At 45.7% G+C, this 26,275-nt stretch overlaps 1 protein-coding gene across 5 annotated transcripts in view; it reads left to right on the top strand.

The window, feature by feature from the left end:
- The window catches only part of KCNT1 (potassium sodium-activated channel subfamily T member 1), a 206,176-nt gene that overhangs the window by 166,909 nt on the left and 12,992 nt on the right, over nt 1-26,275 (top strand). For all 5 annotated transcript variants that reach the window (XM_082208802.1, XM_082208806.1, XM_082208803.1 and 2 more), the window contains 11 exons: nt 33-182; nt 1,624-1,862; nt 8,873-9,089; nt 13,292-13,397; nt 15,132-15,304; nt 17,014-17,085; nt 17,532-17,666; nt 20,182-20,293; nt 21,079-21,180; nt 24,169-24,252; nt 25,271-25,399. In XM_082208802.1, the coding sequence (XP_082064928.1) occupies nt 33-182; nt 1,624-1,862; nt 8,873-9,089; nt 13,292-13,397; nt 15,132-15,304; nt 17,014-17,085; nt 17,532-17,666; nt 20,182-20,293; nt 21,079-21,180; nt 24,169-24,252; nt 25,271-25,399 (1,519 nt within the window). The remainder of the gene's footprint in view (nt 1-32; nt 183-1,623; nt 1,863-8,872; nt 9,090-13,291; nt 13,398-15,131; nt 15,305-17,013; nt 17,086-17,531; nt 17,667-20,181; nt 20,294-21,078; nt 21,181-24,168; nt 24,253-25,270; nt 25,400-26,275) is intronic.

Consider the following 26,275-nt stretch of genomic DNA (forward strand, 5'->3'; position numbering starts at 1 on the left):
TTTCTTCTTCTCCTCCTCTGATCTGTTTCCAGAGAGGGTCAGGAGTCACCAGAGCAGTGGCAGAGGATGTATGGTCGCTGCTCTGGCAATGAGGTCTACCACATCCGGATGGGCGACAGCAAGTTCTTCATGGAGTACGAAGGGAAGAGTTTCACCTACGCATCCTTCCATGCCCACAAAAAGTGAGAGGAAAAGCCTGACAATGTGATGTTATATGGTTTATTTTACACTCCACTGTTCAGGATTTAGCTGGGATTGCTGCATTGCATGGGGTTGGACTAGATGACCCTTGGAGGTCCCTTCCAGCTTTGAAGTTCTGTGATTCCATAGGAACAAAGCCCTTTCCAAAGTGAGGAACTAAGTATTAATACAAAAGGTCATCTATTATATATTTGGGGGTGTGGTTTATTTATTGTTATGCATTTGGACACCTCTCAAGATACCGTAAGCAATTTTGGCATGACGGTTCTTGAGATCAAGGAGCAGGCTTTCATGTGTGTTTGGATACAACTGGACTCTGTTTTGAATCAAGATGGTGGGCTGAGCCTTTCAAAACTGCACTGAGCACAGGGCTGCTGGCGTGCCGTTAAAGTACATTAAGTAGTTGTTTTTTTAAAAAAATCACTTGAAAGCATGTAAAATTACAAAATCAGAAAATGCCCACACTAAATATGTTTAGGTATGGCATTTAACCCTGTGGCATCCCTGTCTCTCACCTAGGTAGGGGTCTGGGAGAAAATCTAATCATCTCACATTTAAATGCATTTGTACTTTCCAAAACAACACAAGAGCTGAAACTCAACTTTCTTTCCATATGCACACTCCTCCAAAGGTTGCAATGCAGTCCTTCAGCCAAGGAATGCCTACAAAGCTGCTTTAAAAGTCATGTAGTGGTTAGAGTGTTGGACTAGGATTTGGGAGAGCAGGGTTCAAATTCCCAGTCGGCCATGAATCTCACTGGATGATCTTGGGCCAGTCACTCTCACTCTCCACCTAACCTACTTCACAGAGTTATTGTGGGGGTCATAGGCAGGGGCAAAGGAAGACTAACCGGCACCTGGTGCTGGGTTAACTGGATGGGCGGCGGCGGCGGGATACTCTGTTTGCAGCAGCGGCAGCGGTGGAGGGATCCTCTGCACGCGGCTGCGGTGGAACGATGGTGGCGGCTCACACCACCGTGCCCAAGGGTGGCGGGGTGAGTCCCCCACAGGGTGCCTTCTTGTCACCTCCCTCAGAGATGGTACACAGGGCGGACCACCCACCCCTCGCCCCCTTCCTCCGCCACTGGTTATAGGAGGAGGAGGAGAACCATACACACCAACCTGGGCTTCCAGCTTGGGACTAGATCATGCCAAGTACAGTGGTACCTCTAGTTACAAACTTAATTCATTCTGGAGGTCCGCTCTTAACCTGAAAATGTTCTTAACTAGAGGCGTGCTTTCACAAATGGGGCCTCTTGCTGCCACTGTGCTGCCAGCACATGATTTCCGTTCTCATCCTGGAGCAAAGTTTTCAACCCAAGGTAACTCTTCTAGGTTAGCGGAGTTTGTAACCTGATGCATTTGTAACTCAAGGGACCCCTGTCATTGGTTTTATCCAAGACCTCTTTGGTGCTCCTTTCAGGTATGGAGTCTGCTTGATGGGTGTGAAGAGGGAGGAGAATAAAAGCATCCTCCTCAACCCAGGACCGCGGCACATCTTGAGTGCCTCCGACACATGCTTCTACATCAACATCACGAAGGAGGAGAACTCAGCCTTCATCTTCAAGCAGGAGGAGAAGCAGAAAAAGAAAGGATTTGCAGGGAGAGGCATCTATGATGGGCCGTCAAGGCTGCCAGTCCATAGCATCATTGCCAGCATGGGTGAGTTAGTCTGCCACTTTTCAAGGTTGCATTGCAAGATAGCCCTATAGCAGAGGTGGGGAACCTCGGGTCTGGCAGCTGAATGCAGCCCGCAAGGTCTCTGTCTACCTCTCAGAATTCTCTTCAGGCCATACTGGCACTGCTTTGCAACCAGAGAGTGTTTTTGTCTGGCTGAAATGTGTCGAACTCTGATAATGCCTCTTGCTTGCCTGGGTGGAGGGTGGAGAGAGGTGTGTGTGTAGAAACTAGTCTATTGTTTACATTCATTCTTCTGCCTGGTTTTGCTTCTTGCCCTGCACACCTCTGGTATGTGGCCCTCAGAAGGTTGCCCAGAAGGGAATGTGACGCCCCCCAGGCTGAAAAAGTTCCCTAACACTGTTATATGACTGGATGGACAGGGCTTGGCCCTTAGCCCATGCAAGCCAGATCTGTCACCCTTAAAGGACAAGTCTCAAGTCTACCAGGTTTGCAATGAAACAGAATACTGGTTTCTGCTGGAAACCCTGGTTCTAGAACCCAGAACCCTACAGACTTGGGCATTCATGAAAATGTGAAGTTTGGCCTTTTGCATTAACCTTCCCCCCCTTCCGAAATCTGTATCCAGCCCTTTATTTTAAAAACAATATCAGGACATATTAGTTTTTTCTGTGTTTTCTTATCTCATCTACCCTTTCCTGCTGTCATGAGGGCTAGAAGCTTGGAGAGGAGGAGTGAAAAGCTGGCAATATTCATTCTCAAGACAGTGCATGTGAGCCATCAGACAGAAATGGCAGGAAGGGCAGCAGCAGGCAGTAGCTTGTCCATCTGAAGGCACAGCCGAAAATTCAAAGTCCAATCAAATTGTGTTCCCATTTTTCCTCCATCAGTCTTATTTCCTGCTCCAGTTTATTACCCACACAGCACAATGCCAATATATTTGCAAAGTGCTATTTACATGCCTTGTGTGTTGCGCTGCTGCACTTGGTTCTCCTTAGAGGGGTGTTTTGTACAAAAAAAAAGTGTCAGAATGATTAATCTCTCCGAAAATGAGGCTGCACTCAGCTGGCAGTTGATGAAGGGAAAGAAAATAACTGTATCAGTCGGTGGTTACCATAAAGTATAAAAGCAGTGCTGTCTGGTGCCCACTGGGGCTGGCAGGGCAGAAGGCAGAGAGCCCAACGGTTGGGGGCACCAGATAAGTCTAGTTTTATCCCCATCTTCCACCATGCAGAGTTCTAAAATTGTCCAGTAGCACCTTAGAGACCAACTAAGTTTGTTCTGGGTATAAGCTTTCGTGTGCATGCACACTTCTTCAGATAACTACACAACCTCTTATACCCAGAACAAACTTAGCTGGTCTCTAAGGTGCTACTGGACAATTTTTTAATTTTTTAATTTATTTCGTCTGCGTCAGACCAACACGGCTACCTAACTGACTCTAGAATCATGCAGAGTTCTGTAAGGGCATATTATAAGAGCATTTTCTGATTTTATCAATTTCTACTTTCCTGTACCATTTTGAGGCTTGCCTTATTTTTCTGTTGTTGTTGTTGTTGTTGTTGTTGTTGTTGTTACTTTTATTATAATTTATTACCCTCCACCCTAAGGTTCCAGGGCAGGTAACAATGGTAAAGCACAATATTAAAAACAGCTTAAGACAATGTTGCTTTAACAAAGAACAATTCAGGTCTCTTCATTGTGTCACAGGCAGCAAAGCCCCATAGACAAAAAAAACAGGGGGGGGGGAATTGTACAGAAAGTACAGAACTATATGGTGCAGAATAGACACAAGTCTTTGTGGGGTGCTCTGATCCATCTTGGGGATGGGGGTTATTGGCATTGTGCTTCAACATTTGGGGCAGGGAAAGCCCTGAATCACCCCAATTTGCTTCATTATTTGGCATATAAAAAGAGGCCACACACAAATCACTGGTGCCCTGATTTTCGCAGTTTTTTTTCTTATTCAAATACTGGACACCATTGTATGACGGCTATCCAGTTTCATCTGCCTAAGATCAAATACTGAAGACAAATGGCCATTGACTATCAGATGGGGATATAAAATGTTTGCAGATTATCCAGCAAATATTCAAAGGCTATGTTGTGAACTGACATTAAAGTTTTCAAGAGTGAGGATTGCAGCAGATTCACAATAACATAAGAAGGACAAAGGCCCACCTAGTCTAGCATCCTGTTCTCACGGTGGCCAACCAGATACCCTAATACGAAGCACACAAGCAGGGCATGAGTGCAACAATGCTCTCACCCCAGCAACTGGTACCCAGAGGTGTGGAGCTTCTGATTCTGGAATTAGCATACAGCCATTTGGTGGAGTTTGGTTCATTAAGACAAATATCAAACTCAGGCAGCCCTTGCCTGCCTGCCTTCTTACTTGCACCTGGTCCAGGAGGTGGCCCTGCTTGTCAGCTTCCTCCTCTTTGAGTGCTGCACTTGTAGATCTCAAGAGGAAGATGAAGAAAGAACTAGAATGAGTTGGATTCTGGTGCCGCTTACTGTTGGTGTCTCAGCCTTCTGTCCAACCAACCTCAAAAGGCACCACCTGCCACTGGATATAGATACAGATAGTAGTAGTAATATATATATATTATTTATACCCTGCCCATCTGCCTGGGTTTCCCCAGCCACTCTGGGCAGCTTCCAACAGAACACTAAAAACAGAATAAAACTTCAAACATTAAAACTTCCCTAAACAGCTTCCTGCAGATGTCTTCTAAAAGTCTGATAGTTGTTTATCTCTTTGGCATCTGGTGGGAGGGCGTTCCACAGGGCGGGCGCCACTACCAAGAAGGCCCTCTGCCTGGTTCCCTGTAATCTCACTTCTCACAGTGAGGGAACCGCCAGAAGGCCCTCGGTGCTGGACCTCAGTGTGATGTTTAAACATACAGGGAGGATGTTTCCCCATCATTCTCAACCAGCCCCAGCCCCTGCCTGCTTGCTTACTTATAACCAGTCCAGGGAGTGGCACAGCTTGTCTGCTTCCTTGCCTTCCTTAATTTCTGTGTTGCTCTTGTAGAATATGGTTGCCAGATTTTTTTCAAGGAATTCGGGGACACTATTTTTATTTTTTGAATTTCATGCTTTATTTTAGGAAAGGATTGCCCAGAGTTCTTGACCTTTTTTTAGAGGATGGGACCCCAAAGTTGTCGGGCATGCACTTTGACACAAGGCAGGTGGAGAAGCCCATCTACAAACACACAAACGCCCCCCCAAAAAAGAGGTTGGTTGCAGGGGGGGGGAGAGATCGAGTAAAGGTGCACGCTGGTTTTAGGAAAACACGCATTAAAACACACTGAGAAGGCACCAGCTTCCCATAACTGGGAGACCGCGGGAGGGCGAGTGCAGTCTCTATGGTGTCTCATTACCAGAGTTGGACCAACAGAGGACTCGCACACAGCCCTCCTCACAAGAGAGGCCGCTGGTGCCGGAGGAGGCGCGGAGGGAGCGAAGGAGGCCCCGTCACCCGAGAACGTTCCAAACCGCACACACCCCTGCACCCCACTCGCGGCGGGAAGGCAGCGCGGCACCACCAGGGACAAGGGGCGCCGCAGCACCTTCCTCCTCCCCCCCCATTAAACTCACCATCTCCTCAGTGGCCATTGGAGAGGGAGGAGGGAGAGAAAGCAAAGGAGCCCGTCCACCTGCCTGCCTTCCTCCCGCCCCCATTTCCCCCATAGCCTTTCTCTTTCACGCCTCTTTGTTCCCGTGAGAAGCTGCCACTGTGCTCCATCTCTCTCTCTCTCTGTCTCGCACCAGGGACACCGGTGTGGTGTAGTGGTTAAGACCAGTATTCTCGTAATCTGGTGAACCGGGTTCGCGTTCACCACATGCAGCTGCTGGGTGACCTTGGGCCAGTCACACTTCTCTGAAGTCTCTCAGCCCCACTCACCTCACAGAGTGTTTGTTGTGGGGGAGGAAGGGAAAGGAGAATGTTAGCCGCTTTGAGACTCCTTCGGGTAGTGATAAAGCGGGATATCAAACCCAAACTCTTCTTCTTCTTAATTAAAATCCAGGGACATTCCGGGGGCAGATTTTGTCTGGGGACAGATTGGTGAATCCGGGGACTGTCCCTGGGAACCGGGGACGTCTGGTAACCCTATTGTAGAACTCAGCAGGAAGAAGTACGGGAGCAAGCTTGAATTAGTTGGCTCTGCCTGCCACTGGCTCTGGTTCTGTCCCTGCTGGGCTCCACCAGGCACCATAGATGTCATGGCGCTGCTGTTAAGAGATGGAGTCTCTGGAAGGGACCTGAAAGGTGTCATTCAGTCTGACCCATCTGCCAACTCAGGAAATCTGATGCTACAGCATCCCTGGTGGTGCCAAACTGCTCAATACTGGCTCTGGCTCCCCCTACCTTCAGCGTCCCTGCATGACATCAACGATTACAAGCCACCACTGCAGCCCCTAATACACAGCCTCATCCTCAGTGGCTATGCATTTTCCCTCCAGCTGAAAGGGCCCTTTGAATATGCGCCCTGCATTCTTGTCTTGTTGCAAGGCAGAGAGAGCGCCACAGGCGAAATACAGGAGTGCTATTTATGCCTTTCCTGAATCATTCCTCCCTTATACAATCTTGCCTCTCTGCCGCCCACTCTGTTAGCTCATTATAAGGCTCTCCCTCCCTCTCTTCCTGCTCTCCTCCTCCAAACAGAGTCAAAGATCGTTCTTCTCATCATCTGCCTTTTCTCTCCTCGGGTTCACCAATTAGAATCTGTTGCTGGCCTTCTCATGGAGCCCTGATTCACCCGTCTCAGCAAAGATGTTACCCAGAAGTCCAGGCGCGATGGGGCTTTTCATGCTGCTTTCTGTCAAACTGCAATCCAGATAATTAGGGCCACCTACCGTCCGCTTTGCAGAATAAAGAGCAGTCTGCATTTTACCTGAAACAGATCTGCATAAATGGCACACAGGCGCACACCTGCTGGAGATGTTAGTGCTGCTGAATATATAAAGAATGAGTTTCTTAGACCCATCCTGCTCAATGTGGTGTCACAGTGGTAAGAATGTTGGGCTAGGACCTGGAAGACCTTGGTTCAAATCTCCACTCAGCCATGATGAAGCTTCCCGGGTGACCTTGAGATAATCGCAGTCTCCCAGCCTAACTTACCTCACAGGGTTGTAGCGAGGATAAAATAGGGAGTGGAGAAAATATTTACACCACCTTTGAAGAAAATGTGAGGCATAAATAAATAAATATACAGTGGTACCTCAGGCTACATACACTTCTGGTTACATACGCTTCAGGTTACAGACTCCGCTAACCCAGAAATAGTGCTTCAGGTTAAGAACTTTGCTTCAGGATGAGAACAGAAATCGTGCTTCGGCGGCACAGCAGCAGCGGGAGGCCCCATTAGCTAAAGTGGTGCTTCAGGTTAAGAACAGTTTCAGGTTAGGTATGGACCTCTGGAACAAATTAAGTATTTAACCTGAGGTACCACTGTACAGACATTCCTCAGATGTTCCAAAACAACTTACCATAAATTTGGGGAAGAATTTATACCACAGGAGCTTATTTGGGGGGAGCACTGATGGAAGGATTTTGGGGGGAAGGGAGCAGACTTATATTGAATCAGACCATTGGTCTATGCAACTCAATACAGACAAGCAGTGCCTCTCCAGAGTTTCAGGCTGATGACATTCCTGGGCTGACTTGGAGATACCTGGGATCAACCCTGCGACCTTCTGTATCCAAAGCAGATGCTTTGCCACTGGGCTACAACAATGTGGACTAGGACCATGGCTTCTAGTCATGACAGCTAAATAAAACCTCCATGTTCAGAGGCAGTATACCTGTGAATACCAGTTGCTGGGGAGCAAAAATGGTAGTGGGGAGGGGGCTGCTGCCTATTAGCTCTGCTTGTGGATTCCTCAGTGGCACCCCACTGTAGGAAACAGGTTGCTAGACTAGATGAACCTTTAATCTGTTCCAGCGGGAGTCATTTATTTATATGGATTTCTTTATCTGGGTTGTTTTTAGGTCACCTAATAGTAAAGGCTCTCTAGGCTTGGGGGTGGGAAACCTGTTTATGGTTTGAGGGCCTCATTCCCTTCAGGGGAACCTTCCAGCATGCCAGTGGTGGGTGGAGCCAGAGGCTAAAATGGGCAGATGTTCATGGACTGGTTGGAATGCAGAGGAATGGGGGGCACCAGCTAGGGAATCGCCAAGGGAAGAAGGCTCAGAGCCTACGGAGTGGTAGTAGGACAACGATGAGAAGAAAGAAAGAGAAGAGTGGGGAGAGGAGGCATCACAAGCTTGAAGGGTAACAGGGCATAGTGAGCTGGGAGAGTCAGTGGCAGAGAGCAGTACTGAAGCAGATGCAGAGGTGGAATCTGGAGAGGCAGAGATGAGTTTGGCTGGTGAAGAGTCATGGGTGTCTTCCCCTCCTGCTCTGACAAGCTCCTCCCGCCTCCCAACCTCCCAGAACCAGAAGAGGCATGTAGTGAGAGGAGCAAAGATAGATTCTGAAGAGGAGGATACATAGACAACTGTGAGAAGGCAGGGATCTCTAGTCTTGGCACCTGATCGATGAGGGCAAGAACCTACCAGGGATTAGTTCCTGTGCTCATTAGGCCTGACACTCCACCAAGTCCTGTTCTTGCTAATAAGGAGTTAACTCCAATGTGTACAGTGTGATTTACTGCTGGCTTGCTCCTGTCAGCAGAGCAACAAACACAATTTTGACCTTTCATAAAGTAGAGCCCATTTCTCTACACACCCACACCCACACTATCCCACATCCAGACAAGCAAGAGGCATGTTCAGAGTTCAATTGCATATTCCAGCCAGGCAGAAATGCTCTGGGTATGAAGCGAGGCCAGTGCGGAGCATGGCCTGAGTAACCTGGAGGGCCACAGTCCGGCCTGCTGTTTCTCACCCTTGCTGTAGGCAGCTTGCAATGTAGAGCAAAAATTAAAAATAGGTGTGTGTTTTTTTTAAGTGTAATATGGGCATTGGTTTCCCTGTATTAGCTGCCTTTAGTGCCTGATCCTGCCTCTTCCCTCTGTCCCCACAGGCACGGTGGCCATGGATCTGCAGAACACAGAGTGCCGCCCCATCAACAACAGCAAGCTCACCTTGCCAGCGGAAAATGGCTCTGGGAAAAGGAGGCCCAGTATTGCCCCTGTCCTAGAGGTGGCCGACAGTTCCTCCCTCTTGCCATGTGACATGCTGAGTGACCAGTCCGAGGACGAGATGACGCAGTCGGATGATGAAGGACTCACTGTTATCGAGTCAGTGAGCTGTTAGTTCATATCTATGGCCTTTTAAACTGTGTGTGTGTGTGTGAGGGAGTATTGTTCTTGTTTGTTGCTATGATATGGATTTCTGTGTTGTTATATTATTAACTGCCCTGTGATCCTCTGATCCAGTATAGACATTTAACAACAAACAAATGAAATATATTTCTTAGGGTTGGTTGAAAGTGGCAGAGTAGTAAATCTGGCTCTTGGATTGCACCACATTAATAATAATAATAATAATAATAATAATAATAATAATAATAATAATACTTTATTTATACCCCGCCCTCCCCAGCCAAGACCGGGCTCAGGGTGGCTAACAACCAATAATAAAAACAAGTTGATTAAAATACAATTTTAAAAAGATTAGAATACAACATTAAAACATTAGGATGCAGCCTCTTCACAGGAGGAGAAAGGAAAAAGAAAGAGGGGGAGGGAATCAAACTGATTCTAAGCCAAAGGCTAGGTGGAACAACTCTGTCTTACAGGCGGAAAGAAATCAGATCCCACAGGGCCCTGGTCTCATGAGACAGAGCATTCTACCAGGCCGGAGCCAGTGTTGAGAAGGCCCTGGCTCTGGTTGAAGCTAATCTAACATTAGACAGCTGGACGGTTTGTATGCCCCCCCCTCCCATTTTTTATTAAATAGCTCCCCACACTTGGGCAATTAGCATGTCAGGAAGGCGGCATTTAGCCTAACTTTCTGATACATTAGTTTTGTGTATGCATTTGAATTTTAATTATGGGGAATTCTAGATCATTAGCTTATGTCACCCTTTGTCTTCCTCTTATCTTCCCCTTGCCCCCAACGAAGGACCATTCTAGCTAGCTGGGCAGCATTAAAATGCATTGAAGCGCATGACCCGCCAGGGGACACAACAGCTTCACTTAATTCCTCCATAAGGAACATGCCAGGATGCTATGACGAAGGCCGGAGAATTGCAGAGGCTTGCTAGTATACTGTATGTTTTAATCATTCAGTCCAGCCCTGCCTTACAGTTCTTAACCTGGGACCAGGGTGTTCTCAAGTCCTGGTGGACGTTTGCTGCATCCCTCTGCTGAAATGCCAAGATTAGAGCCATGCTGCTTCCAAGACACACGCACACAACGAGTGGGGTGGCTTTTAGAGTGCAGCAGAGTGGAAAGTGCCTCCAGGATGGTGTTCTGGGTATTAAAAGACCCAGCAAGATGCCAACTTGCTGTTCTGTGGAAGCACTGCCGTGCAAATTTATTGTTATTTCCTGCACTTAATGGGCCATTTGCATAAATTAGCCTCCCATTAACAGTTTTCTGCTCCATTTCAGCTCTGTTCCTGGGTGGCATGCTTTCTATTCCATTCCTTTCTGCCTAGATCTCACTAGAGCAAGCAGGAGGTGAAGGACTTTGCCATGGTTTTCTTAAAGTGGCACCACAGTGCCATCTTCCGGACACATTTGTAATAGCTAAATTGCTATTGTTTAGACGTTTAGTCGTGTCTGACTCTTCGTGACCCCATGGACCAGAGCATGCCAGGCACTCCTGTCTTCCACTGCCTCCCGCAGTTTAGTCAAACTCATGCTGGTAGCTTTGAGAACACTGTCCAAGCATCTCGTCCTCTGTTGTCCCCTTCTCCTTGTGCCCTCCATCTTTCCCAGCATCAGGGTCTTTTCCAGGGAGTCTTCTCTTCTCCTGAGGTGGCCAAAGTATTGGAGCCTCAGCTTCAGGATCTGTCCTTCCAGTGAGCACTCAGGGCTGATTTCCTTAAAAATGGATAGTCTTGATCTTCTTGCAGTCCATGTGACTCTCAAGAGTCTCCTCCACTCCATAAATGCTTTGCAAAATTAGTATGGGGCTGAGTTAAATGTCTCTTCCCCCCATTTCAAAAAAACAACACCAAAAACACCAGGGTTTCCATATTTCAAAAAGTGAAAATCTGGACAGAAAAGCTGTTGAGCTTCTTTTTGTTTTGCCGAAAATCTGATTAGATTTTTGCAAAAAACAACAACAAAACTGGACGCTTTCCAGCTATTTCTAAGTAAAATCAGCAAAAACAGCACTGCTGACATGGGTTGGATGTGTCCAGGAAATTCCAGGTGTATGGCAACCCTACCATACACACAGACTTTTGTAGCCCCTCCAACATTTCTCAGATGGAAATAGGGATGTTCTATTCTTCATCAGGAAGCTTCTCCCAAGTTTGGTCTCCTCACACCTAAATACATCGTCTGCACATCTACATCAGTCTCCATAAGCCAGTTACAACCTCTCTGCCAAACCTATCTCACAGAAGTGTTGTAAAGAAAAAAATGTTTGAGGGAAGGAGTCATGTACAACACCTTCCACAGATAAACAGAATGATTTTATTTTTTTTACCTTGAGTCCCTGTCGAGGAAAAAGACAAGAAATAAGAATAAGAACAAGAATGGAAACTGTGAGAATAATGAGGAACATACCAGAGAGGAAATCCTATTGAACTCAGTGGGACTTAGTTCTGAGTAAAAAAATACTTTGGGTTGTGGTGTAGGGTTGCCGGGTCTTTACCCAGTTATCTCGGCGTGAGCTCCATTGAATACAGTGGGACTTACTTCTGAGTAGACAGAGCAAGACTCCATTTACAGTTAAGGAATAAACACTCCGAATGTTTCATAAGAAATGACTCACTGCTGAACCATTGCAATGAAACAATTTAAAGTGGATTGTTGGCCTTTCGCTTCAAAATTGTAGGGATTGCTTTGCCATTTCCTTCATTTGGTGCAGGAATTTTATTTTCAGTATAAACAGGACGCCGTGTTTGCACCTACACACAAACAAACACACCACAAACAGACAGACATGGGGGGGGGGCAGAAAAGGCAAACTGGGACATTCCAGGATGAAATCAGAAACCAAAATGGCTTCTGTGATTCCAGGACTGTCCCTGGAAAATAGGGGCACTTGGAAGGTATGTGTATGCAGGTGGCAGAAGGTGGTTGAGGATAGCAGGGGTCAGCAAATTTTTTCAGCAGGGGGCCAGTCTACTGTCTCTCAGACCTTGTGGGGGGGCCGGACTATATTTTGAAGAAAAAGAAATGAACAAATTCCTATGCCCCACAAATAACCCAGAGATGCATTTTAAATGAAAGGGCACATTCTACTCATGTAAAAACACGCTGATTCCAGGACCATCCACGGGCCGGATTTAAAAGGCGATTGGGCCGGATTCAGCCCCCGGGCCTACCCATGGAATAGAGGATGGGGAAAGAAATTCAATTTATTGCACAGTGTGATGTGAATCTACCTAATTTGTGCTTCCAACACATAACCTGAAATGCGGCTCTCCCTTGAAGTTTGCATTTCTCCTTAATTTGTGACGCTCCAGACATAAAATGCATCCAGTAATGCATACATTAGGATAAAGTGTTCATCAAATGCATCTACTATATACAATAGCCTTGTTTGAACACTGTAGTCCATGCCTTGAAAACTTCAAGGCTTGGTTGCTGCAATGCCCTCTCTGTGGGGCTGCCCTAGGGCCTGGTTTCGAAGCCACAGCTCTTGCAGAATGCAGTGGCCAGAACGCTGGTGGGGGCATCTGACTGACAACATGTGATGCAATTGTTAAAGCATCCGTATTAGCTGCCCATCTACTACCAAGCCAGGCTCAAGGTCCTTGTATAAATTTACAAAGCCCTGGACAATTTAGGTCAGGGGTACCATAGAGACTTCCTGGGGTGGACTTGTTTGTGATTGACTCAAAGTATTCTGAAATCCTGGTCTGGATTTGATCTCGGAATGTCCTGCTTTTCCTTATTTTTATCTGAGAAATGTTGTAAGGTGTGGTAGGATGTCCTTATTTTCATCTGAGAAATGTTGGAGGGTATGGAGTTATCTGACCCCCCCCCCAAGCCATCTGAAGGCAGCCGCATATAAGTTTTTAAATGTTTGATGTTTTATTGTGCTTTTATATATGTTGGAAGCCACCCAGAGTGTCTGGGGCAACCCAGTCGGATGGTTCGGGTATAAATAGTAAAATTATTAGTATTTATTTTATTATGGGATAGGATGTCCCTATTTTCATTGGAGAAATGTTGGAGAGTATACTGTTGGGCTTGCTGCAACCATTTTACATTTCCTGGAATTCCCCATTGCAAGGGGCATTGTGTGTGGAAATGGAAAACCACAACAAACAAAATGGTGGGCCAAATCCTGACCACTTCCCCCTTGTTCTACAGGTATGTGAAAGGCTACCCTCCCAACTCTCCCTACATTGGAAGCTCTCCCACATTATGCCACCTTTTGCCCGTTAAAGCTCCATTCTGTTGCTTGCGCTTGGATAAGGTAAGGACCTGTCACATTTCCATATCTATCAACTGTCCCTTCTTGTGAGAGGACAGCAGCCCAAATGCCCACTGTAATCTTGCACAATTTAGGGTTGCACATTTTTTTGGACATGGCAGCCCAAAACACTCCTTTTTGGGCGCTGTGCCCAAAAAAAGCACTGGGGGGATCTTGTGTTGCGTGACTTGTGAAGGAGTGCGACCCCAGAAAATGGTGTCCCAGTTTGGGGCCACTTCATATTAGAAGGCATGCATTTCTGAACAGGTTCGTTCTTTTTCTACCCTTTTGTGGGGCACCAAGGTTAATAGGGGACACGGGTGGCACAGGGGACACAGGAGGCACTGTGATAGGACTTGCCGATCAGAAGGCCAGCGGTTCGAATCCCCGCAACTGGGTGAGCTCCCATTGTTCGGTCCCTGCTCCTGCCCACCTAGCAGTTCGAAAGCATGTCAAAGTGCAAGTAGATAAATAGGTACTGCTCCGGCGGGAAGGTAAGCAGCGTTTCCATGCGCTGCTCTGGTTCACCAGAAGCGGCTTAGTCATGCTGGCCATATGACCTGGAAGCTCTACGCCGGCTCCCTCAGCCAATGAAGAGAGATGAGCGCCGCAACCCCAGAGTCAGTCACGACTGGACCTAATGGTCAGGGGTCCCTTTACCCTTTACCTTTTAAGGTTAATTTAGAAACACCAGCAACTGAAAATATTTCCTGAAAATCACCAATTTTATTTTATCTTAAGGTTTCTAGTCCCTACTGTGGCCAAGGCATGCAGGCAGTGCCTGCTCAGTGATCAGCAGCATGAGAAGGTCTAGATCAGGGTGGCCTCACCTCTGGCCCTCTGCATATTGCTGAACTAACAACTCCCATCGTCTGTGACTTTTGCCCATTCTGCCAAGGGCTGATGGGAGCTGTAGTTCAGCAGCATCTAGAGAGCAAGAGATTAGCTACTCCAGGCTAAACAAAACATCCAGGGGTTTGTAGGAATGGGAGCTTTGGAGATGCAGACATGTACACAAGCTGCTACCTGGGCTGGGCTTTCTTAAAAGCCACACGAACGTCTCTGATGCTGGAGGAACTGCTTGAATGGCCAGCGGGGTTTCTCTATAAAGTGGAAACATCTGGTACATTGGCAGCTGATAAAAGTGAAGCAGCTGGAGATTTTGTTTCTGTCCTTCCCCACCCCACCCCCCAGCTCTTGCATCTAAGCAGCTTCCCTGCCCCCATCTTGTTCACGTGGGGGCTCTTCTCTCCTTCCTACTCCATCCATCTTCCTGTTCATTTCATCCTCTCAGTTGGCTGTTCCTTTGTGGTTCCTTCATATCCAGGAGAGTTGGAAATGGTTACTGTGGGAGGGAGGATAATTTTATTGGGAAAGTGGTCTAGTTTACCAACTGCCCTGCTTGCTGCAGCTGCTTTTATTACCTTGTTGTGAAGGATTTTTAACCTTGGTGGCTACATTCTCCCTCCCTCCATTCTCAGAGGCAGCAGTGCTGCTTAATCCCAGTTCCTGGAAACCACAGGAGGACCACAACTTCTTGTGAGTGGGTCCTACCTGCAAGTTTCCCACTGGGGCATCTGATTGTCTACTGTGAGACTAGATGCTAGGCTAATTGGGTCACCGACGTGCTCCAGCAGGGCTCTTCTTAACTTCTTATGGGGAGAATAGGTGGCATTGGCCCTTTATTGAGCGCCAGCCAGGAAGTGTAAAATAAAACATTTCCCGGCATCTTTCCAGGGCTGCAGGCACAACAGTTATGAAGACGCAAAGGCCTACGGCTTTAAGAACAAGTTGATCATTGTGTCAGCAGAGACGGCTGGGAACGGCTTGTACAACTTCATTGTTCCTCTCCGCGCCTACTACCGGTCACGGAAAGAGCTAAACCCCATCGTACTGTTGCTTGACAACAAGTAAGTACTTCCCCGCTCCAGCTCATACATACACACAAACATACAAATATACTGGGGCTACATCAGAGCCCCCACCCCACCCCCACACACTCCCTGTAAATAAAAAAGTAGGCTTCTAGGGGAAAGGCTCTACCTAAAGCTGATGCTCAGAGAGTGATTAAGAAAGATGGTGGTATGCTCTGCTCTGAAATTCTTCCTACTCAGACTGCTTCTGCTGGTGTTGTATGTGATGATACTGTTGCTGTTAAGTTGTGGGTGAACATATCAGACGACACAGCGATTCTTCAAACAGCTCTTGTTTATTCATAGGCCAGAACTGAACTGAACTGAAGGGTTCAGCCAGCATTCTTATATAGAGCTCCACTACAACATAACTGTAACAACTTTCTGTAACTATCCAATCACTGAATGTCACTTTCGATCCCTTATTTGCATATGTGGACCTGAGTGAAAACTATCTACAGTATCCCCCTGCTGGCCCAGGGTGAGAACTTCAGTACATAACAGTTACTTTACTCACAAAAGTGACTTACAAGCACAGTGCACTAACACTACTACAATTTACAAACACAAATTACAATGAAAGCAACAAATAGAACCTGACACACACACACATACACAACACCTAAACAAATAAAGGTCAGTCTTATGGATCCTGCCTTCTAAAAGAGGCCACAAGTAATTGAAAACCTTCAAATTAAGGGCCAAACACCCAGGTAAAAAGGAATGTCTCATATCTGAAAATGAAGGTGGCACCAAGCGAGCTTCCCTGTGGAGAGCATTCCACAAGTTGGGGAGCTACCACTGGGAAGGCCTGTTCTGTGTTGCCACCCTCCAGTCCTCTCCATGGTGGCGGCACACAGAGAAATGCCTCAGATGGCGATACCAGGATCTGGGTCTGTTCATGTGGGGAGAGGTGGTCCTCGATGTATTAGAGCAGCTTAAGAAATGATTGCGCGAACACTGACTGGCAGCAACAGTTTCAGGCAGGCATCTTTCACAGCCCACTTTGGGGACAAGTCAGGACTTGAACCAGGGACCTTCCAAATGCCAACTCTCTAACACTGAGCAACAGCGCCTGTGACCAGCAAAAGTCACAGGCGGAGGTGTATTGTGAGAGTGGAAAAGTACAACTTCGAAAGTAAGGATGAGGAACTGGCACAGGATCCAGGGAAGGAGAGGAGACCTATGCAGAGACTGAAGGTGGGGTGTCATCGTGGTCAGAGCGGCAAGAAGGGTGAAAGATTTGGACAGCACAGCACCAGAAAGCAGGGCTGGTGGTTGGGGGCCGGGAAGGAATTCAATTCAGTTTGCCTTTCAAAGTGGACCTATCCAATTCACACTTTTTGAAACATTGCAAGGATCAAACTGCAGCCATCCTTAAAAATCCGCATTTCTCTGGATTTTGCAGTGCAGTTCTCCAGCCAAGTGATGTGCACAAAAATGCATATGCTGTGGCAAAGTGTGCATAAATGTGCACGTATTCGTGAAAATAGAATACCAACATGCATTTTATTATGGGAAGCTGCTTTGCCAAAATGTGTATATTTTAGGGGAAATTGCATGCAGGCATGTGTCCATTAGGAGAAATTCACACTAAAAGGCTGAAGAATTTTCATGGGTGCTTCTTCATAATAAGAATTCACGGACTGATGTGGAAAACTGGACTTAAGATTGGAAAAAAGAGAAACTGAGTGTCTCTTTTTCAGGCCTGACCATCATTTCCTGGAAGCCATCTGCTGTTTTCCAATGGTCTATTATATGGAAGGCACAATTGATAAGTAAGCTTTCCCCTTTCTCTCTCTCTCTCTCTCTCTCCTTCCCTGCACCTGTCTCTGTCTCTTTTGGTTCAGTGCCCCAAGGCACAACCCCAAGGCACCACCATGAGGGACAGAAACTTGGAGGTGTTTTATTTTATTGGGCTAAAAAAAAAACACTCAACCCTCTGATAATTCATACTCAGATCCATAAACATACAAAACAGTTCTGCCTTTGTACATTCCTTAAGTTGATTCCTAAATTTTCTATCCTGAGGACGTGTTCCCCGTGCTGGCCCAGTGCAACAATTTGGGATGGGGTGATCTCAAAACAATAACAAACAATTGTCAGCAAATTGCCAAGAGCATAATTTTCTGAGACATTTCGAGCATCAAAGCTGGCTAACCCTAACCCCTCCCGCCTTCCAACAGCCTCCTAATTGTCACTTGTTTTGGGGAATGCCTTTTAGCCTCGACAGCTTGCTGCAGTGTGGGATCATTTATGCTGACAATTTGGTGGTAGTGGACAAGGAGAGCACAATGAGCGCCGAAGAGGATTACATGGCAGATGCCAAGACCATCGTCAACGTCCAAACCATGTTCAGGTGAGACAAAGTGCTTTGAAGTTTCAGCATCTCTGGCCATGATAATCCTTCCCTCTTTCTCCAGGTTGAGGAACCCTTTTTGGCCTGAGGGCTGCATTTCCTTCAGGATATCTTCTGGGGGCCACATGGCGGTGGCAGGCAGGGCCAGAGAGAAGAGGGGTGGAGGAATGAATGCCAATTTTACTTTTGGTACAACAGGCTGGTTGCTACATGCACCTCTCAGTCCTCCATCCAGTCAAGCAAGCAGCATGATCAAAGTCCAAGGACACATTCCAGCCAAGCAAATCACACTTGGAGTGCCAAGCATGGCCAATGGCAGGTGTGGCCTGGGGGCAGTTCTAAGGGCCAGATAGAGAAGCCTTGCAAGCTGTATTCCCCCCCTCAGTTCCCCACTCCCACTATTTCTCTTGCATCCCATAATGGAGAGCTGGTTCCAGGCTGGATGGTTTTAAAAGAACACTGGACAAATTCAGTGATAATGCTATCAGCTGCTCACCAGCCAAGGAAATGTACACAAGAACACCTATATTAGTGAAGGTAACATAGCAAAATGCATTATATCAAAGGAAATTCCTTGAAAATATGCCCTTTGTTAGTCAAACCTGCATACAGAAATGTGTTAAGTAGGATAAATTCACATGTAAATGCTGAATAAACTTTGGCCAGATTTTTTTTAATGCAAATTGCAGCAGAAATGTGGACAACCGAATTTTAAGACAGGAAAAATGAGAAACAGAAAGAATCAAAATTGACAGTTTTGCCCACAAACACACACACACACAAGACGTTGCAATGTGGGGTTCTCATATTTTCATTTCATTTCGTTTCACTTTAAATTTGTATACCACCTTTCTATATATTGATATCCAAGGCAGATTACAAGCTGAAGAAGCAACAAAATATACAGCAAAGATTACTCATAACAATCTGATCCAATGCAAAAAAATCGTAATAAAAATATGACTTAGAATAAGCAGCTTATACAAAATAAAGTAATATAATAGCACACACAAAAGATCATAGAACTATAGAGTTGGGAGGGACCCTGAGGATCATTTAGTCCAACCCCCTGCAATGGCAGAAATATGCAGCTGTCCTATATGGGGATCGAACCTGCAACCTTGGCAATATCAGCACCACACTCTAACCAGCTGAGCTATCCAGTGACAGAACTAGGGCAAGAGTTAAATGTGAAAAGGCTCAGAGGTTACAGCACATTTTAGTGGGTCCTCAGACATGCAGCCTGAGCTATTCCCACCACCGGGAGCAATCCTATGCACATGAAGTTGGCATGGTGTAATTAAGACGGCATAAAGTTACACAATAATATCAACAATAATTAAATAGAAATTCACTTAAGCATTAAAAAAAATTACTAAATTACAAACAACAGCAAAATTACAATGCATAAAAACCATATAAACAGATCAAATTGAGCAATAAGGTCACATAACTTAAAATAATTCCCTCCCCCCATATTCCTCTTCTCCCTTTCCAGCTGCACCTGCTGCTCTTAAAGCCATGGGAAGGCTGTTTCTCAGCTGGACTTGATTGAGGGTGGGGGAGGCAAGACTCTTTTGTCCTCCTTGGCAATTCCCAACTGAGTAGCAATTAAAGTTGTGGGATGACCAGCATCATATAACCAACATGCTTAAGTGCAATTAATACATGAAGGGGTTAAGACCATAGAATAAGCTTAGTGAGGTCACTTTCCTTTACCTTGGGGGAAATAGGAAATCAAACCTTTGTTCACCCCCAGTCTACATGAGAAATTCCAGCTCCAGCTCAACCACATGGCTCTTACGAGCCACTCTTGAGTTCTTATACTAATAATCTAGAAACATTTACCACTTTGTAACTAAGCATTGCTTACTGTGCAGCTTTCCTGACTGATGTATGCGAAAGCACATAAATTTGACCTTTGGAGAGTTTGTAAGTAATCCATTTTTAAACTTACCAAACATGCAGTCTCTTGGTATGCTGGGAGGAGAAGGAAATCTTGGAATTTACTTGGAAGAACATATTTCAATGGTCTAACAGCTTGTACTTCCACACTTTACTTTGCTGCATATTTTGTGACCTTAAATCTCTGCTAGGTTCTCTTACCAAAGACTACTTGCCCCAAAGTTGGATCTTGGCATCCAGGAATTCATCTCTATCTCTGTCTATCTCTATATGCAACAAAAATGAAATGGGGTAGCTAGGTATTCACTCTATTCTATGCCCCTTCCTCGTTTTCCATCTCAACAGCGTTTTCCATAACAATGGCTAGATAGTACTCTGTGGCCACTCTTGGGCTGTTCTAGGTTTTTATTGGTTCATCCCTTCTGAGGGGCTGTTGTCTTTGTGCCCTGTTTGTGGGCTTCCCAGAAGCAACCAGCTGGCCAGTTTTGGGGAACATGATGCTAAATTATGAATCTCACGTTGTGATCCATCAGGGCTATTCTTACATTTGCTGAAATGTCTAACAGAAATGTATTTGCTTTTTCTCCTGCACCCCTTGCTTTCATTCTAGGCTTTTCCCAAGCCTGAGCATCATTACAGAGCTGACACATCCATCCAACATGAGGTTCATGCAGTTTCGAGCAAAGGATAGCTACTCATTGGCCCTTTCCAAACTAGAAAAGGTAACAAACAAACAAAAATATGTATATTTGGTTATTAGATTCCTAATTTGTGGTGGTATGAGGCACTTTGGTATGTGGTATGAGAAAAATAATATATATATATTTTAAAAAGAATGCTGATTTGTTGCCCTCTCACCTCTCCCTGATTGTTGAAGAAAATGCCATTGTGATCACCATTACTTTCATTGCTACCCACCAAGCAGGTCATATCCCTTGTTATGAGATTCCATGCTGACATTTTAGGGCTGCAAGGCTCAAGATGAAGCACAATTCTCATTGTGCCCTTTCTTTTCACAGGGCAATCCAGTAGTGTTCTGTGGGTGTGGGTGTGCCCACTGCCATGCTACCTCTTAATATAGTAAATAAAAAAGACCATGAGCGCTGAGGTTGTAGCCAGTTCTAGTCCTACACAGAATAGACCCATTGAATTAAGAGCCTAAATAAGACTTGCCCATTGATTTCAATAAGTCTACTCTGAGTAGGAGTAGTATTGAATTCAACCCTTGGAAAGTCGAACAGAAATTGGGACCTGCAACAAAGTGCTACACTGTGAAGCACACCTGATTGCGGCGACAGCTAGCCATACACTTTCTAAGTATTCCATGGGCTGTCTTGGTCTCTACCTTCAAACTTTGTTGTTTAAAAAATAAAAATAAATATTGTTTATTGCAAACTTTGGAGTGACCACCAGTAGAGGCAGGATATTGGGCTAGATTGGCTTTGGTCTAATCCAGGAAGGCTACCATACTATTATTTTCATCTCTGCATTCTTGTTTTCCCCACAGAAAGAGCGGGAGAATGGTTCCAACTTGGCTTTCATGTTCCGCCTTCCGTTTGCTGCCGGCAGAGTTTTCAGCATCAGCATGTTGGATACACTGCTTTACCAGGTAACAATGAAGGGAAGAAGGGAGCCACCATTCATTCCAAAAGAGGCGCCTCCTAGCTGTAGCATTTGATCCCCTGTAGCATTGGGTTGTTGTTGTTTTTTTGCAAACTGTGTCATACTGAATCTCCAGGAAGGGAAGAAACCCTATTCAAGAAAGGAGTTGTCTGGACCTCTCTAAATGTAAATGTAAATTTGCCGAGTTGGGACTAAAACCCCAGTTTTCCAAGTCTCAGCCCAACCTTCTAACTTCAATGGGTCTGCTCTGTGTTGAATTGTTATTGGACTGCAACTCCTATCATCCCTCACTGTTGGTCATACTCAAAGTATTTGTCTTATTACAAAGGAATTTCAGAAATAGACTGGAAAGAGAAGTTGCTGAATTGCAACTTATTACCAAACTTATTCAGAGACCTGGTCTGAATAGAGACATTGGATTCTTATCTCATTATACACGATATAGCTATTTTTAGCCATCTCACCCCTTGCTTTTTCCTGTAAGATCAATTGTAGTCGTTAACAGTCGTCAGCAGGTTTACCACACCTATCAGCCAATCACCCATTCCCACCACCCTTCTGAGTAATACCCCTCGCCACCCTCTCACTATATATAAGGGTCTGGTGACTTCTGTTTCAGTGTATCTGAAGAATTGTGTGCATGCACACAAAAGCTCATACCAATAACAAACTTAGTTGGTCTCTAAGGTGCTACTGGAAGGAATTTTTTAATGTTGCTCATACTGGCTGAGACTGATAGAAGGTTTCAATCCGCCAGATGACAGAAGGCTGTCACACAGTTTAAAGAAATGTTAGTTACTGTATGAGTTTTTGTACATGGATTGATTGGTAGACACTATATGTGAGGAGGGGGAAAACTGTTCTCAAGGGGGTCCATGTTGGACGGGGGGGGGCACAATTGCTTTGCATTTAGATGATACATTTTCTCTATCGCCTTGTTCTCTTCCACACAGGACAGAATGCATCTTTGGTGATGTGGTGATTTCAGTTTCAGAAGAACATGTATTAAAATATTTTTTTAAAAAAAGAAAACGTATATTAAGAGCGTAAGACAATCCTGCTACACCCAGCCAATGGCCTATCCAGTCCAACATCATAGTCTCACAGTGGCTGACTAGATGCATATGGGAACTCCAAAAGCAGGGCTCAAGCACAAGAGTAAGACTCTCCCCTCCTCTGGTTTCCGGCAACTGGTGTTAGAGGCAATAATGCTTCTTAAAAATAAATAATAATAAAATCGATAATAAGAATCAATAAGAAGTCTACAGAACAAGAATATTAAAAAACCAAAAAATGCAAGAAAAAAGAGACGGAGAGGGAGGAAATGCCTAAAGGCCCTTTGCCATATTTATATCATATACAGTGGTACCTCAGGTTAAGTACTTAATTCGTTTTGGAGGTCCGTTCTTAACCTGAAACTGTTCTTAACCTGAAGCACCACTTTAGCTAATGGGGCCTCCTGCTGCCGCTGCACCGCCGGAGCCCGATTTCTGTTCTTATCCTGAAGCAAAGTTCTTAACTTGAAGCACTATTTCTGGGTTAGTGGAGTGTGTAACCTGAAGCGCATGTAACCTGAAGCATATGTAACCCGAGGTGCCACTGTATATCCTGTCATTTATCCACATACAGAGAGGTTGACCCTCCCATCTCCCACTGGGGGGCCTATTTCTCTCACCCTGGGAGACCCTTTCCACCCTGCCTTTTGTGCAGGGACCCCCCCCCTCCTATGACTGTCCCCTTCCTGCTTGTGTCCTCCTCAGTCCAAGGCAAAGGACTTCTCCGCCCGCTGCCCTGTACCCACACCCAAAAAAGCCTTTTATAAATGTCTCCGATACTGTACAAAATAATAAAGAATACAAAGAGAAAACAAGAGAAAGAGACAAAGAGAACAAACAGAACTAAGATAAAAAGACAAAAGGAGGAGGAAAAACATAGAAGGGAAAAACAGAGGTATACTTCCATGTCTCTATCTGCACATTGTATGTATTACAATTATTCAAATTATTATTATTGTTGTTATTATTATTAATAATATTATTATTAAAAATTGTATACTACCCTATACCCGCAGGGTGGTTCACAGGATAAAATCACAATATAAAAGCACTGAATACATACTGAATACATAATCAAAGTAAAAACAAGAACAACCCAATAGCCGTGTCCCCACCCCCACCCGCCATAACTGGAATGTAGCATATACATTCCAGAATAATTTGACACTGTAGTTGATGATAATCAGCTTTTCTCCCAAACTGCTAATGCTGCGTTCCCTAGTTTCTTTCATGGGTCTCCAGTGTTCCACTTCTGTCACTCAGGAAGTCCAATATAACTTTTCTTTTCATCTTCTTCCCACCCCCAAATGTTCTGAATTGATATTTCTTCAGTTCCTTGTGATGTACTTTTTCTGGCTTCTGCAAGTCTCAATAACATTGTCCCCATCAAGTTTTTTTCCCTCTCCTGTTTTTCCAATCTCCCCCCAGATTGGGTTCTTGGAAATAAGCAGCAAAGGCGCCCAACTCTGAGAGGCAGTAATACTTCTGAATAGCAGTTGCTGGGAACCACTGGAGGAGGGAGCTCTTATTCTTGCATCTTGCTTGGGGTCTTCCCATAGGCATCTGATTGGCCACTATAAGAACAGAATGCTGGACTAGGTGAGCTTTGGCCAGATCCAGCAGGGCTCTTCCTATGTTCTTATGTTGTTACATTCAATACCCATGGAAGCAGAGCAGAGCCATTGTGGCTAGTAGCCATTGATAGCCCGGTTCTCCATGAATTTGTCTAATGCTCTTTGAAAAGTCATCCACATCAGTGATCATCACTGCCTCCTATGAGAATGAGTTTTACCTGTTGTTAGCTTAATTGGAGTTTTCACAAGCTCAGTTGTTCAATCAAATTGAGGGACCAAATCCATTAGATGCTATTGCCCTGGTAGAGGCCGCTGCCCAATTGTTGATGGGTTCTTCCCTTGCAGTCATTCGTGAAAGACTATATGATCACCATCACAAGGCTGCTTCTTGGTCTAGACACCACTCCAGGGTCCGGCTACCTCTGTGCTGTAAGTGTTGAGTTTCTGCATTCTTTTCCGTGGTACCAAAGTGGCAAATATAGTGCTTTGTAGGTTCCCTGCCTAGCCCAGTCTGAGTGAAGAAGATCTACCTTTCAAATTATCCAGGGAAGGTACCCAGGATGGTGATGGGGTTTGGAAACCAAATCCTACAAGGGATGGTCAAAATATCCAGGTATGTTTAGCCCAGAGAAAAGAAAGTTAAGGGGAGACTTTATGGCTGTCTTCACGCATCTAAAGGTTTTTCACACAGAAGATGGAGCTGACAGTGATGGGTGGAGTTCTCTGGGAGTGGTGGGGACCAGTATTAGGCATATTAGTACTGTAGCATCGGTTTTCCTGCATCGGTACAGAGGTCAAACTGGATAACCTTTGAGGTCTCTTGCTCTGTAAAAATGTTTTAAGCATGAGTTGATAGAATTTGCCATTCTTCAGGGTTCAGCCCCAGCGTTTTCTCACTAGTCTCGCTAGTGAAGGTCCTTCCCAATGAGAAGGGATGCATGTGGCAATGTGGTCTAAACCACTGAGCCTCTTGGGCTTGCTGATCAGAAGGTTGGCAGTTCGAATCCAGGCAACAGGATGAGATCCTGTTGCTCTGTCCCAGCTTCTGCCAACCTTTACCTACCAGTGAGAAAAAGCTTGATGCCTAAAGGTGATAGGTCTCCCTATTCTGTTTGATCTCAGTGATCTGAAGTAGGGGAAGGTCGTGGCTCAGTGGTAGAGCCATCTGCCTTGCATGCAGAAGGTCCCAGGGTCATTCCCCAGCATCTCCAGGTAGGACTGGGGGAGACTCTTGTCTGAAACTTTGGGAAGCCACTGCCAGTCAGTGTGGACAATACTGAGTAAGATGGACCAATGGTCTGACCTCAGCATAATGCATCATCCCATATTCCAATGCATGGAGGTTGATGGGAGCTTGTCAATGCAAAGGTATATGTTTTTGTCATCCATTGTAAAAGAGCATCAATGACTTTTCATTCCTTCTCTCTTTCCTTCCTTTATTGGATAGATGAAAATCACTGAGGATGACCTGTGGATCCGGACATACGGGCGTCTGTTCCAGAAGCTATGTTCCTCCAGCGCTGAGATCCCCATTGGCATCTATAGGACCGAGTCCCACATGTTTTCCACCATGGATGTAAGAAGTTGAGAATCAACCTGTTTGGCCTCTCCTCAGAATCCCTAATCCCCAAAATCCACCCACCCAAATCCAGATTTCCTTTCTCTCTACTGCTGCTTCTCCAAACCGGGGACCTGCAATTAATTCAGAAATAAGTGTATCAAATCCAGACCTGTCTTCAGCCACCCATACCTCAATCTTTTCTTCTTGGTACTCTGCTAGCCACACTCCCATGCCCTCCTGTTCCTTCTTTGCCAAGAGCGTTTGCCCCCCCTTCTGCCTTGTGTGAAGGTTCTGCCACTGACACATTCAGTGGCCCAGAATGTTCACAAACTTCTTGACAGCCACAGGTGCCCCATCCCAGGTCTAGAAGACCCCCATCCCATCAATAGGCATACCACCTTCAAAGGAGGTCCAGAGAGTACCGATGAGAGAGCAGGCCTTCTCTGTAACAGCCCCCAATTTATGGATTACTGTCATCATGGAGGCCCATCTGGTACCAACCTTGTCATTGTTTTGCTGCCAGGCAAATAGATTCTCTCCCTACCATGCATGTGGGCGCCACCAATAAGTATTCTATTCTATTCTAATTTTTGTAGCTTTCCTGTTGGGTTTTTTACTTGCTTGTAAATCATTTCAGGAGGGGCGCAGGTGGCGCTGTGAGTTAAACCACAGAGCCTAGGACTTGCCAATCAGAAGGTCGGTGGTTCGAATCCCTGTGACGGGGTGAGCTCCCGTTGTTTGGTCCCTGCTCCTGCCCACCCAGCAGTTCGAAAGCACATCAAGTGCAAGTAGATAAATAGGTACCGTTCCAGCGGGAAGGTAAACGGCGTTTCCGTGCGCTGCTCTGGTTCGCCAGAAGCGGCTTAGTCATGCTGGCCACATGACCCAGAA

The sequence above is a fragment of the Podarcis vaucheri genome (genome assembly GCF_965113315.1).
Source record: "Podarcis vaucheri genome assembly, chromosome: Z".
In the NCBI taxonomy this organism is placed as follows: Eukaryota; Metazoa; Chordata; class Lepidosauria; order Squamata; family Lacertidae; genus Podarcis; species Podarcis vaucheri.